The sequence below is a fragment of the Aquarana catesbeiana genome, linkage group LG06 (genome assembly GCF_042186555.1).
Source record: "Aquarana catesbeiana isolate 2022-GZ linkage group LG06, ASM4218655v1, whole genome shotgun sequence".
NCBI classification, from domain to species: Eukaryota; Metazoa; Chordata; class Amphibia; order Anura; family Ranidae; genus Aquarana; species Aquarana catesbeiana.
Window position 1 is genome coordinate 20,221,334 of NC_133329.1, and position 13,426 is coordinate 20,234,759.

The following is a 13,426-nucleotide window of genomic DNA, read 5'->3' on the forward strand; positions in this document are numbered from 1 at the left end:
GAGAAGGGAGTTGCAGTAGTCTAGGCGAGAGATGACCAGCAAGTAATTAAGAGCTTTGTTGTGTCATTGGTTAGAAAGGGGCGTATTTTGGAGATGTTGCGGAGGTTGAGGCGGCAGGATTTGGACAGTGATTGGATGTGTTGCTTGAAGGATAGTTCAGAGTCTAAGATTACACCTAGAACCTTGGCATGTGGGGATGGGCTTATAGTTGTGCCATCGATTTTGACAGAGAGATCAGGGCAAGAGGCATATGGGGGAGGAAAAATTATAGGTTTGGTTTTGGCTAGATTGAGTTTAAGGAAGTGGTGTGACATCCAGACTGATATATCTGAGAGTAAATTACTGATACGTGAGGAGACAGAGGGAGTGAGCTGAGGGGTAGAGAAATAGATTTGGGTGTCGTCAGCGTAGAGGTGGTATTGGAAGCCATGGGAGGCTATCAGTTGACCCAGGGAGGCGGTGTAGGATGAAAATAGTAGAGGTCCAAGAACAGAACCCTGAGGGACCCCAACAGAGAAAGGAAGAGGAGCAGAGGAGAAAGTAGAGTTATAAGAAACACTAAAGGTGTGGTTGGATAAGTAGGAAGAGAACCAGCGAAGTGTACAGTCACGGAGACCAAAGGCGTGTAGTTTTTTGAGGAGGAGGGGGTGGTCAACCGTATCAAAGGCAGCAGAGAGGTCCAGGAGTAGGAGTACAGAATAGTGTCGATTGGTTTTGGCCATTAGTAGATCGTTTGTTAGTTTTAGGAGAGCAGTTTCTGTGGAGTGTTGAGGACGAAATCCAGACTGAAGGGGATCAAGAAGGACATTATCAGTGAGGTGGACGCTTAGTCGGTTGTAGACCAGATGTTCGAGGAGTTTGGATAAGAAGGGGAGCAAGGAGATGGGGCGTAGGTTGTTAAGATTGGATGGGTCCAGTGAGGGCTTTTTAAGTATGGGCCTGACAAGTGCATGTTTTTTAGAGAGTTAGGGAAGATGCCAGAAGAGAGTGAGAGATTGAAGATGTGGGTTAGAGAGTGTAGTATAGGGCCAGAGGGTGAACGTAGCATTTGTGAGGGAACAGGATCCAGAGGGCAGGTGGTTAGGTGGACATTAGCAAGTAGTTTAGCAACTTCATCTGTAGTGGTGGGGTTGAAAGAGGGAAATAATGATTGTGCCTCTGGGCATGAAGTGTAAAGCGTGGAGGGTGTCGGCACAGTAGAGATCTCCGCGCGAATAGTATGAATCTTCTGTTTGAAGTGATTGGCGATCTCCTGTGCAGTGAGTGAGTTGGCGGGTGGAGGCGGGGGAGGACGAAGTAGAGAGTTGAAGGTGGAGAAGAGTTGACGGGGACAGGATGATAAGTTGCTAATGAGAGTGGTAAAATAGGTCTGCTTGGCAGAGAGGAGGATGGAATTGTATTTTTGGAGGGCAGATTTATATTGGTTGAAATCTCTCTGGGACTTAGTCTTACGCCACAGGCGCTCAAGAGCACGACTACGTTTTTTCATATTTCTCGTATCATCTGTTTGCCAAGGTTGAAGGGGTCTGGGCTTGATTCTGTGTGTAGTGAGGGGGACAAGTGAGTTCAGTGAGGCTAGAAGTGAAGCTTTGTACACAGAAGTGGCTAGGTTGGTGCAGGATAGGGGTGAGATTTTGTCGTAGAGGTTGTTGATAGCAGAGTAGAGAAGAGAAGGGTTGAGATGATGTAGGTTTCTGCGGGTAACTTTAAGGTGGTTGGAGGGAGAGAAGGTGAAGGAAAGGGAGAGAGTGAAACTAATAAGGTGGTGATCAGAGAGAGGCAGTGGATAGTTAGAGAGGTTGCATGGAGTGCAAAGGTGAGAGAACACAAGGTCAAGGATATTGCCTTCTGAGTGAGTTGGAGCATGTAATATGGGAGTGGGATTTATATGAGAGGATATGCCCCAGGGTCTTAGAGATTTTTAGTGTATGTGGATTTAGAATTAGCAGGAGTTGGTGGGTGCAGTAATAAGGACAGGACAGGAGTGAGGGTGATATATATATGCTGTGGGGGGGGGGAAGAGGGGTGAAGGAGAGATAGTTTTTGGATGGAGGACAGAGTTGTCAAAAGCAGTGGTAGAGAAAGCATGTTACAAGGGAAAAGAGCTAAAGGAGTAAACAAGTTCACCTGATGTCTGTGTGCTGGTTTTCAAAGTGTTTATCTTGTGTTCTTTCGCTTTGTGCATTCGCTGAAGTGCAGAGTCAGAAGTGCATTTCACTTATAGAAATCGCCACTTTGAGAAAGAGCCAAGTTGCTGTGATGCCAACTGATAGCAGGAAATCAGCCCGGTGAAGATACAAGACTTGCCATTAAATATCTGCTAAATTAGAGTCCCAGATAGATATATACAAAGTGGGGCCATAAGTGTGTGTGGTGGGTGTGTGTCATGCAGAGTGTACCTAATGAAAGATGTAAACCTCAACTGGATGACATTTGCTCTGCATACTATTGTGTCATAAACCATTTTCATTTTTGATTTTGTATTCATCTCCTTGGGTCTCTTTGCAGCCACTTCCTGTCTACATGGACTCCAGCAATGGCTGTATGGCATTTCTCAGATTGGGTTTGCTGATGGTGACATCAGTGAGCCATTTCTGTACCATGTGTAACCACTACTCCAGACTTCACATCTCCAAATTGTATAACTTCCCCTAAGTCCCTTTTCACACTGGGGCGGGGGCGGCGTTGGCGGTAAATCTCCGCTGTTTCTAGCAGCGCTTTATCGTCAAATTTGCGTCGCTATTCGGCCACTAGAGGGGCATGTTTACCCCCCGCTAGCAGCCGAGAAAGGGTTAAATCCACTGCAAAGCGCTGCTGCAGCAGCGCTATGCTGGCGATATGGCTGCTCTGCCCCATTAATTTCAATGGACAGGAGCGGTGTATACACACCGCTCCTTCACCGCTCCAAAGATGCTGCTAGCAGGAAATTTTTTAGCGTCCTGCCAGCGCACTGCTCCAGTGTGAGAGCCCTTGGGGCTGTCACATTGGAGTGGCTCTTTCAGGGTGCTTTGCAATCTCTATTTTTAGAGTTGTAGAGCCTACAAAGCGCCCCAGTGTGAAAGGGGTCTTAAGATAACACAAGTCAACCCACCCTGTACCCACCCTGTACCTGAAATCCCTCCAACCCTCATAACTACAAAAAAAAACCTTCACCACAGTATGGCCCCTCTGATCTACAGGAAAAATTTAGAAGCACACAAGCTCAAGGTGATAATGATGAAATAGAGAATTCAATATGGTTACACCTCTCCCTCTACTACCCCAATCCCTCTACTACCCCAAGACCCCCTGTTCCCACCCCCGAACCTGTGATCCCCTTTCCCATATGCCAACCTCCGATACCCCTGTTCCTATATGCCAACCTCTGATACCCCTGTTCCTATATGCCAACCTCCGATACCCCTGTTCCTATATGCCAACCTCTGATACCCCTGTTCCTATATGCCAACCCCTGATACCCCTGTTCCTATATGCCAACCTCTGATACCACCGTTTCTATATCCCAACCTCTGATACCCCTGTTCCTATATCCCAACCTCTGATACCCCTGTTCTTATATCCCAACCTCTGATACCCCTGTTCCTATATTCCCAACCTCTGATACCCCTGTTCCTATATTCCCAACCTCTGATACCCCTGTTCCTATATCCCAACCTCTGATATCCCTGTTCCTATATCCCAAACTCTGATACCCCTGTTCCTATATCCCAACCTCTGATACCCCTGTTTCAGAATATGAAATATAAAAGAATAGAATAGCAAATAAGAAAAAAAAAAGAATAGAAAAGAATTGAAAAACAATTTATATAGAATGAAATAGAAAGAATATAACTTATATTCTTTTTAATGTGTTTAATTCTTTTGATTTTCTATTCTATTCTTATTTTTATTCTTATCATTTCTATTCAAATTTATTATATTCAAAATCTGAATTTCAGAAGATGGTTATATATTCTATTCTATTGTTTCTGTTTTCTATTCTATTACCTTCTAAACTTTACTATTCAAATTCAAAAGCATTCTATTTGAAATTCAAATTTGTCACAGGGTAACACCAGTGCCCCATTAACTTCTGTCACGGTTTACTATTGTTCCATCAGCATCTGCGACAGGGTACCACAGTGCTCCATGCACACTTGTCACAGTGCACCATCAACATATGTCATAGTGTACCATTGTCCCATCAACATTTGTCACAGTGTACCAGTGCCCCACCAACATCTATCACAGTGTACTATTGTCCTATCAACATCTGTCACAGGGTACCACTAGTGCCCCATCAACATCTGTCATAGGGTACCACTAGTGCCCCACCAACATCTGTTGCAGAGTACCAGTGCTCCATCATATCGGTCACAGAGTATTACCAGTGCTCCATGCACATCTGTCACCGTGCACCAGTGCTCCATCAACATATGTCACAGTGCAGAAGAGAATCCAAAATAATGGAATCCAAAATAATAGAAAATAATAGAATAGAAAAACAATAGAATAGAATAGAAAAGAATAGAATAAAATAGAAAAAAATATAACCTAACCAGCTTCAGCAATTCGAATTTCGAATTTTTAGAATGAATTTGGATAGAAAAGATTAGAATAGAATAGGAAAGAAAAGAATTGAAAAGAATATAATATACGAGGATAGACTAGTGAAGCATTAGAATAGAATGAAATAGGAAGAATATAAGCCAAACAGAACAGATTAGCATGGAATCCAAAATAATAGAACATAATAGAATAAAGAGAATAGAATGGAATAGAAAAAAATGAATATAAAGAATACAACCATCTTCAGAAATTCAAATTTGGAACAGAATGAATTTGAATAGAAAATAAAATAAGAGAATAGAATAGAAAGACAATTAATATAAAATAACAAAATGGAAAGAATATAACCGTTATATTCTATTTCATTGATTTTCTATTTTATTCCTTATTATTCTTTTCTATTCTTTTCTATTCAGATTCAAATTTGGGAAGATGTTTATATATTATTTCTATTTAATTCTATTCTATTGTTTTTCTGGTCTATTCTTTTCTATTCTCCTATTTTCTATTCTATTATTTACTATTATCTCCATTCTATTCTAATCTTTTTTATTCAAATTTGAATTCATTCTATTTGAAATTCAAAATTTCGGAAGATGATTTTACAACAATGTGACAAATCATCATGACCTGGGGCTGCCCCTTTAAACCTGCTGCCCTAGGCAGTGGCCCATGAGTGCCCTTATGGTACATCATTATGGTTACAGATAGAGGTCAATTATGAATGTCACTCCGAATCTGTATACATCATTTCTTTATATTACTTTTAATGTATATTAATATTAACAGATAAAATAACCTTTCACTACTTCTCCTCTGTGTTGTTTCAGTGATAAGAGAAGTGGAATGGAGTGTAGAGGACGTCTGACCATCTTCACCCGGGACCCGGATACTGTTGTGCTACAGCTATTAAGGCTTTTTTCATCAAATTCAGCTTTTAAGTATGTGTCTCTGTGCCTCATTGTTCAAGTTGAAGAAGATAAATGGAAATCTGTGGTTGATAGATCCTCTGTCATTGTTCTTCATCTCTCACACTCTCCGGAGACCCCTCTGCCGGATCTGTCTGATATGAAGGAATTTCTGGATTACTGCCGAGTAAAGCACGGTAAGAGAGTTATACCGAGTCCCAGATGAGAAAGGGATTTACTGAAATCTGGATCCACTATGAATGGCTCCACAGATCAGATCACATTCTATGTAGAGATTTTTCATTGTCCTCTAACGGGTCCATTCATTAAGAGATAAATACTGCATAAATACTTCAATCCACAGTAGGCACTTTGGGTTTGGTCTGAGTTTCAAGGGGTCCCAACACAAAAAAAAAAAAAAAAAAAACACAGCGTGAGGTCCCTGTCATATTCTATACCAGACCCTTATCCAAATTTGCAGCCTAGCAGACCAGGACCATGTCCCCTGCTCCACAGCCATATCAGTCGTCCACATGCCCATAAAGTGCTTGTAACACCGCCCCCCCACCCGAGACAATTTTACCTATACGTAAGCCTATATATATACACTAAAAATATCTCCTAAACGTGCGTCAATGCCTTTTCTTCCCCAGCGAGTGTCGTGACTGGTGGCTCCCGTGCGCATGCTCAGAGTCCGGAGGAAGGAAGAGGGGCGAAGATGGATGCTTCCACCAGCGGGGACATCGTGGGATTTGTTTGCAGCTCATTCTGCTTTTACATTGCAGGGGAAAGGTTTACTTCCTCTTTAACATATAGGGGATACCTTGATTGGGGGGGTGATGAGGACATCTTCCACACAACCTTGTCCCTGTAGTTGTGGCGGTCTGCAGGCATTAGGTTTATTGGAATCTTGAAGCCCCCTTTAACAATAAGGGGATCCCCAGATACCACCTTCCTCCATGTGAATGAGTAATGCCGCGTACACACAAGCGGAATGTCCATCAGAAAAAGTCAGATGGGAGCTTTTCATCGTATATTCCGACCGTGTGTATGCCCCATTGGACTTTTTCCATCGAAAATTCAGACGGACTTAGATAGAAAACATGTTCTAAATTTTTCCGACGGAGCCAATTCCTATCGGGAAACCCGCTTGTCTGTATGCTGACAAGGACCAAAAACAACGCATGCTCTGAAGCAAGTACGAGACGGAAGCTATTGGCTACTGGCTATTGAACTTCCTTTTTCTAATCCCGTCGTACGTGTTGTACGTCACCGCGTTCTGGACGGTCGGACTTTGGTGTGATCGTGTGTATTCAAGGCAGCTTGAGCGGAATTCCGTTGGAACTCCGTCGGAACAACCTTCAGAGTTTATTCCGACAGCAAAACCGGTCGTGTGTACAGGGCATAAGAGTTTAAAAGGGTAACTCCACTTTCGTGGGACCAAAAAAATATCAAATAGAAAAAAAATATATAATAATAATAATAAAGCATATACAATTGCAACACGAGTCATATTGTAGTTGAATGTTACTAAAATTTACCTTTCCTTTTCAATCTGCAGCGCTGTCATTTTCTGTAAAATGAAATATGGCCGCCTGAAGTCCCCCAGAAACAAGATTTTCTGCTTGTTTGATTGGTTCACTAATTTTCCCAGAAGTCTGCACTAAGATACAAGTCAGATTTTAGGCATCCCCTGCAACAAAAAATTTCATTTTTGGTGAGATAATCCAAAAATGAAATCACGTCTGAAGGGGTGCAGGTCCTGCAATTTTCCTTATTAGAGCCCTGCAAGTGCAGCAGCTGATCGATAATTAAGAAACCACTCCCATACTGATTCACTTACCATATAGACACAGACAAGCACACAGGGTGTGTTACCCTCAGAATAACAAAGGGTAAGAATCTGCAACCAAGTTTGTTAAAATCCTTGCAATGTACATAGATCACCCAGAGGGGAATGTTTTTTTCTCAACAAAAGTGGAGTTACTCTATAAGTCCTGTAAATTGGGAGGTGGGGCCTTCATGGATTGGACTTGTTATTCCAGCACATCCCACAGATGCTCAATTCGATTCAGATATGGAGAATTTGAAGGCCAAGTTAACACCTTAACTGCTTGATGCCCGCCCACCGTCAAATGACAACGGGGAGGTTCAGCTCTTGTTCTGGGACAACGTCATAAGATGGCGTCCCAGAACGGATGCTCTTGCGCGCCTGCAGGGGCGCACAGAGCGGCGATCCCGGCCGCTCCGTGTTGCTAGGACACAGCGCAACCCCAATCTGCATCCGCGGCTCATTAACCATGTGATCAGCTGTGTCCAATCACAGCCGGTCACATGGAAACAAGGAAGTGCCAGTAATCGGCTCTCCTCGCCTCACACTGACAGAGTGTGAGGAGAGGAGAGCCGATCAGCAGCATCTCCTCACAGGGGGACATGTAGGAATATAATCAGGGCACTGATCATTAGTGCCCTGATTATAATAAAGAAATATAGTGTCACAATACAGTGCCCACCAATACCAGCATACAGTGCCCACCAGTGGCAGTCATCAGTGCCCATGATTGCCCGCAAGTGCCAACAATCAGTGCCCACTAACTATGCCAGTCAGTGCTGGCAATCAGTGCCGCCTATCAGTGCTGTCCATCAATGCCCATCACTGCTGTCCATCAATGCCCATAAGTGTCGCCCATCAGTGCCACCCATCAGTGCCCATATGTACCGCCTATCCGTCCGTGCTGCCTATCCGTGCCACATAGCTGTGCCCACCAGTGCCACCTATCAGTGGCCGCCACTGCCGCCTATTAGTACCCATCGGTGCCACCTAACAGTGCCCATCAGTGCCGCCTATCAGTGCTCATCAGTGCCACCCATCAGTGCCCATAAGTGCAGCATGTTAGTGCCTCCTCATCAGTGCCCATAAGTGCCGCCTCATCGGTGCCCATAAGTGCCACCTCATCAATGCCCACCAGTTCAGCCTATCAGTGCCCATCGGTGCCGCCTCATCAGCGCACATCAGTGAAGGCGAAAAATTACTTAGTTACAAAATTTACTGACAGAAAGAAAAGTAAAAAACATTTTTTTTTCAAACTTTTTTTTTTTTTGTTAAAAATAAAAAACCCAGCAGTGATTTAATACCACCAAAAGAAAGCTCTATTTGTGTGAAGAAAATGATAAAAAATGTGCTTGGGTACAGTGTAGCATGACTGCGCAATTTTCATTCAAAGTGCGACAGCGCTGAAAGCTGAAAAATGGCTTGGGCAGGAAGGGGGTGTTAGTGCCCGGTAGGCAAGTGGTTAAACTTGTTGTTGTGTTCCTCAAACCATTCTTGAATTCATCAGACCAGGCCACTTTCTTTCATTGCTTCGTGGTCCAGTTCTGATGTTCCCACACCTATTGTAGGCGCTTTTATTGTGGACACGGGTCAGCATGGGCACCCTGACCGGTCTGCGGTTACACAGCCCCATACACATCAGCTTTGGGGATAACATGTTCATTTGCCACTCACTTTCATATGCTATTGTAAGGTGGTGGCAATGTTTATTCGTTCGCTAGAAGGCCTTCATTTTATAAGTGGAGCCTCCGGGCTGCTTGTCATAACTAGGTCACAGCTTACATAGAGGTCACATGATCAGGAGCCACTCTGATTGGACCCTGACTGCGGGAGTTAAGAGCCAGCAGCTGTGCAAAGTGTCAGTTGCTGGCTCTCAAAGAAGAGGACATTTCATAATGTAACAACGGCATGGGAAATCACGCTGGAGAATATGAATACACAGATTACATGCAGAAAGGTGAAAAAATGATACAAAGCATTTGTGAATGGAATGTACAGCCAGACTGTTTCACTTGGGTCTATCTAGTAAGGTTACTTTGTGGTATAAGCAGGGAAGCTCAGACCTCTGCAGTGTGTAAATGTGCAAGTCTAAGGAAAAAAAATCATATTAATATGAAACGCAACACATTCTACCCTTGATTTTTTTCTTAGACTCCACTCAGAAAATCACTTCATTACTAATAACTCTTACTAAACAATAATTTGCCTTGAAGGCAACTCCCTCCTGTATTCCTGTCACTGAGAAGGTGTTTCAGTCTTTTGAAAAAGTTCTTTAGAAAGTCCATTTGAAACTAGTCCAGGCTTGTAACACATCAAAGGCTTTCCTCTCCACAGCTCTTTTTTTTTTATTCCATATTTTTTTATTAGATTTTGCAAGTAAATACATTGTACAATTAGAACTGTACGTCGTGCATCGACGTCAAAGTGTTTTAACAGGATGTAGCTATACTTTAACAGATTGAGAGTATCTGTTCGCGGTAAACATATGCAACAGTTTATGAATACGTTTTAAATTTCCTGAAAAGGTAAAAGAGACATTTCTTACATTATTACCGTTAGCAGCCCCCTGCCCTGGCGTGGCACCCCAAGTGGGATCCTTAGTGCCACTCCAGCGCAGAGCACCGGTGTACAACTTTTATAAACCTAAAATGTCTAAAGGATTTTAAGCAGAACCTTTGTGAGAGAACGTAGGGAGGGGATACAGTATTGCTCGGTCAAGAAAAAGTATTGTTTCATCATGTGTTCATGTGGGGGATGCAGTGTCAGTCCAGTCTTTCCAGGGTTGCCAGTAGGTGCGTGTTTTTGTTGCGTGGACCGTGTGGGCTACTAATGTGATCTCGTAGCTGAAGTGTAGGGCAACTATGTCCACTACTTGGGTTAGTGTCGGGTGACCATCCGACTTCCATTGTCTAGTTAGGTTGAGTCTCGCTGCCAGGAGAATGTGTGTAGTGACATGCCTGAAGGGAAATGGAATGTCCTCAATCGTCAGGTTTAGGATTGCTAGTGCAGGTGAGGGTGTGATCTCAATGTGGGTTATTGTTGATATTAATCGGAAGACCTTTTCCCAATAGGTACGGAGGGAGGGGCATGACCAGAAAACATGGAACATGTCACCTATGGATGATTTACATCTCCAACAAGTATTGGGGTTTTTGGGGTTAAAGGATGACAGTTTGGCAGGGGTTAGGTACCAACGTAAGGAAATTTTTTGCATGAGCTCCCAGAGGGCCGCACATTTAGTGGCTTTATAGACTGTTTTAAGTGCTTGCTGCCATTGGGATTCTGTGTATATGCAGGCTAAATCTTTTTCCCATTTATGATGTTCAGTTGTTTTGGAGAAGGTCTGTTTTTGGTGGAATGTATTGTAAAAATATGAGATGCCCTTGGTTTTTGTGTCAGTATTAGTGAGGTATTCCCAGGTCTTTGGGTGGATGGTATAATTAGGGAGGATGATGGTACTTAGGCGATGACGTATGCGTAGATAAGTAAAGTAGTCGGTTGTGGCGAGGTTGAATTCAGATTGTAATTGGGGAAATGGTTTAATGCTGTTGTCGTGAAGTATATCTTGCAGTGATTGTATACCCTTCTTAGTCCAAGATGTTAGTGAGAGGTCTAGTATTAAATGATGAAGAACATTCAAGGGTATGTGGGATTGTGGGGTGACAGACGTATATGTGTGGGAGGCTTTTAGTTTCGACCATGCTTGTGCCGAGGCCTTCATGGTAGGGGATAAATATGTCGGTACTACGGAGCCCAACGGGATACTAAGTAACCAGGTTTTTAGGTTAGGGCGGATGAGCGATGTTTCTTCTATTTGTCCCCATAGAGTTGTTGGATTGGGATGGAACCACCCTGGTAATTGGGCTAGAATAGCTGCCAAGTGGTAATCTTCGAAATCTATGGAGCCCATACCCCCGGCTAGTTTGTGTTTAGTTAGTTTGGAGTGGGCACACCTGGGGCGCTTGCCATTCCACAGGAATCTGTTAAACAGTGTTTGTAGGGATCTGAAGAATCTAGTTGGTAATGGGATTGGGATAGTTCTGAAGTAGTAAAGCAGTTGGGGAAGGCAGATCATCTTGAAAGCCGCTAGTCTGCCTGTCCAAGACAATTCATGTTTTGCTATTTGTTGGTTGGCCGCTTGGATAGTCTGGAGAAGAGGTGGGAAGTTGCATGAGTAAAGGTTTTTAGTTGTTCTTGGTAAGTGAATTCCCAAGTATGTTATATCTGTAGTTGCCCAAGCAAATGGATATTGCGTTTGTAATAAGTTTTTCAAAGTGGCATCTATATTGACATCTAGTATAAAAGATTTGGAGGTGTTAATCTTGTAGTACGATACCGAGCTAAACCAGTTCAATAATTTTTGCACCTCAGCCAGGGAGCCAGACGGGTTGGTAAGGATAAGGATAACGTCATCAGCGAATAGGCTGATTTTGTGATGTACATTGCCGGTTATTAGGCTGGATATGCTAGGATGGGAACGGATGTGTTCCGCCAGGGGTTCCATGAGTAAGTTGAATATGATCGGTGACAATGGGCAGCCCTGGCGTGTACCGTTGGTGATAGGAAATGGGCGAGACAGCATGCCTTCCGTATACACTTGGGCTTCTGGATTTGAATATAGTGCCATAATGGCGTTCAAGATGGTGCCCTGAAATCCAAATTTCCTGAGGACCATGTGTAGGTAAGTCCAATGGACTCTATCGAACGCCTTCTCTGCGTCCAGGGATAGGAGCAGAGAAGGCGTTCCTGTGATTTCAGCTTGGTGTATGATATTGATCATTCTCCTGGTGGCATCAGAAGATTGTCTGCCCTTAGTGAAACCTGACTGGTCAGGGTGGATTAACATTGGCATGATTTGGATTAGTCTTGTTGCAATCGTTTTAGCATATATTTTGAGGTCGAGATTGAGTAGGGATATCGGGCGGAAATTTTGGGGGACATTTGATGCTTTCCCTGGCTTCGGTAATGTTATAACCAATGCTGATAGATATTCTTTTGAAAAGGAGGAAGAGGAGGCAGCGTGGTTGAATAGTTCAGTAAGGTGGGGAATCAGTTGAGGGGCGTATTGCTTATAATATTCCCCTGTCATACCATCGGGTCCCGGTGCTTTACCGTTAGGTAGTGATTCTATGGTGGTTTTAATCTCCTGGGTTGTAAAGGGGGCATTTAAGTCCGTTAGTTGGTCGCCAGTCAGAGTGGGAAGTTTGAGGTTGTGTAGGAAATTGTCTATGTCAGTTTGCAAAGGTTGCAGGGTGTGGGGGTCCCTGTGTAAGTTGTAGAGGTCCCCGTAGTAGGCACTAAAAGCGTCAGCTATGTCTTGGGGGTTACTTAGTGGGATTGATGTGTGCGGGTGGATTAAGAGGGGTATTTTAGTTTTCACTCGTCTGCCCTTAAGTCGTTGTGCAAGTTTTTTCCCCGCTTTGTTGGAAGTGGAATAGGTAGTCGCTTTGAATTTCCTTTGAAGGAATTCGTATGAGTGGAGCAATAAAACCTTTAGTTCCTGTCTTAGGGAGAGTAATTGGTTTGTCGTTGGGTTATGCGGGGCAGTTTTATGTTTTAGTTCTAGGGTCTCTATTTGGGCCATGAGTTCATCCACACGCTGCGTCCTCTTTCTTTTGTGGTAAGCACCCATTTTAAGTAACATACCTCTCATGTACGCCTTGTGCGCACTCCACACCACGGCAGGGTCGGAGACCGATCCTTTGTTTAACATGAAGAAGTCGTTAATGTGATCTTTTATTTCTGTGGTGTATTTGTCGTTTTGAATAATGGAGTTGTTGGCTCTCCATATAAATGCGTTTTGTCCTAGGTTAGAATCTTGTATGGTTATTGATATAGGGGCATGGTCCGACCATACCGTGGTGTGGATCACAGAATTTGATATTTTTTGGAGAATGTATTTGTCGGTTAGGAACAAGTCTATTCTCAAATACGAGCTGTGCCTTGAGGAGAAAAAAGTGAAGTCTCGTTCTGAACCGTGATGGCAGCGCCATACGTCATAAAGATCTTGGGAAGAGATGAATTTTTTCAGGGGTGAGTCTCTCCTTTTGGTTGGCGATGTGGAATCCATGTGTATGTCCGGTACGAGATTAAAGTCTCCGCATATTATTACGTGACCCTTTTGAATGGGTTTGGCGGA

At 43.5% G+C, this 13,426-nt stretch overlaps 1 protein-coding gene across 1 annotated transcript in view; it reads left to right on the top strand.

Moving 5' to 3' along the window:
* Positions 1–13,426, top strand: part of LOC141148215 (uncharacterized) — a 268,920-nt gene that overhangs the window by 135,816 nt on the left and 119,678 nt on the right. Inside the window, exon 10 of the mRNA XM_073635453.1 lies at positions 5,379–5,653. Within this exon, the coding sequence (XP_073491554.1) occupies positions 5,379–5,653 (275 nt within the window). The remainder of the gene's footprint in view (positions 1–5,378; positions 5,654–13,426) is intronic.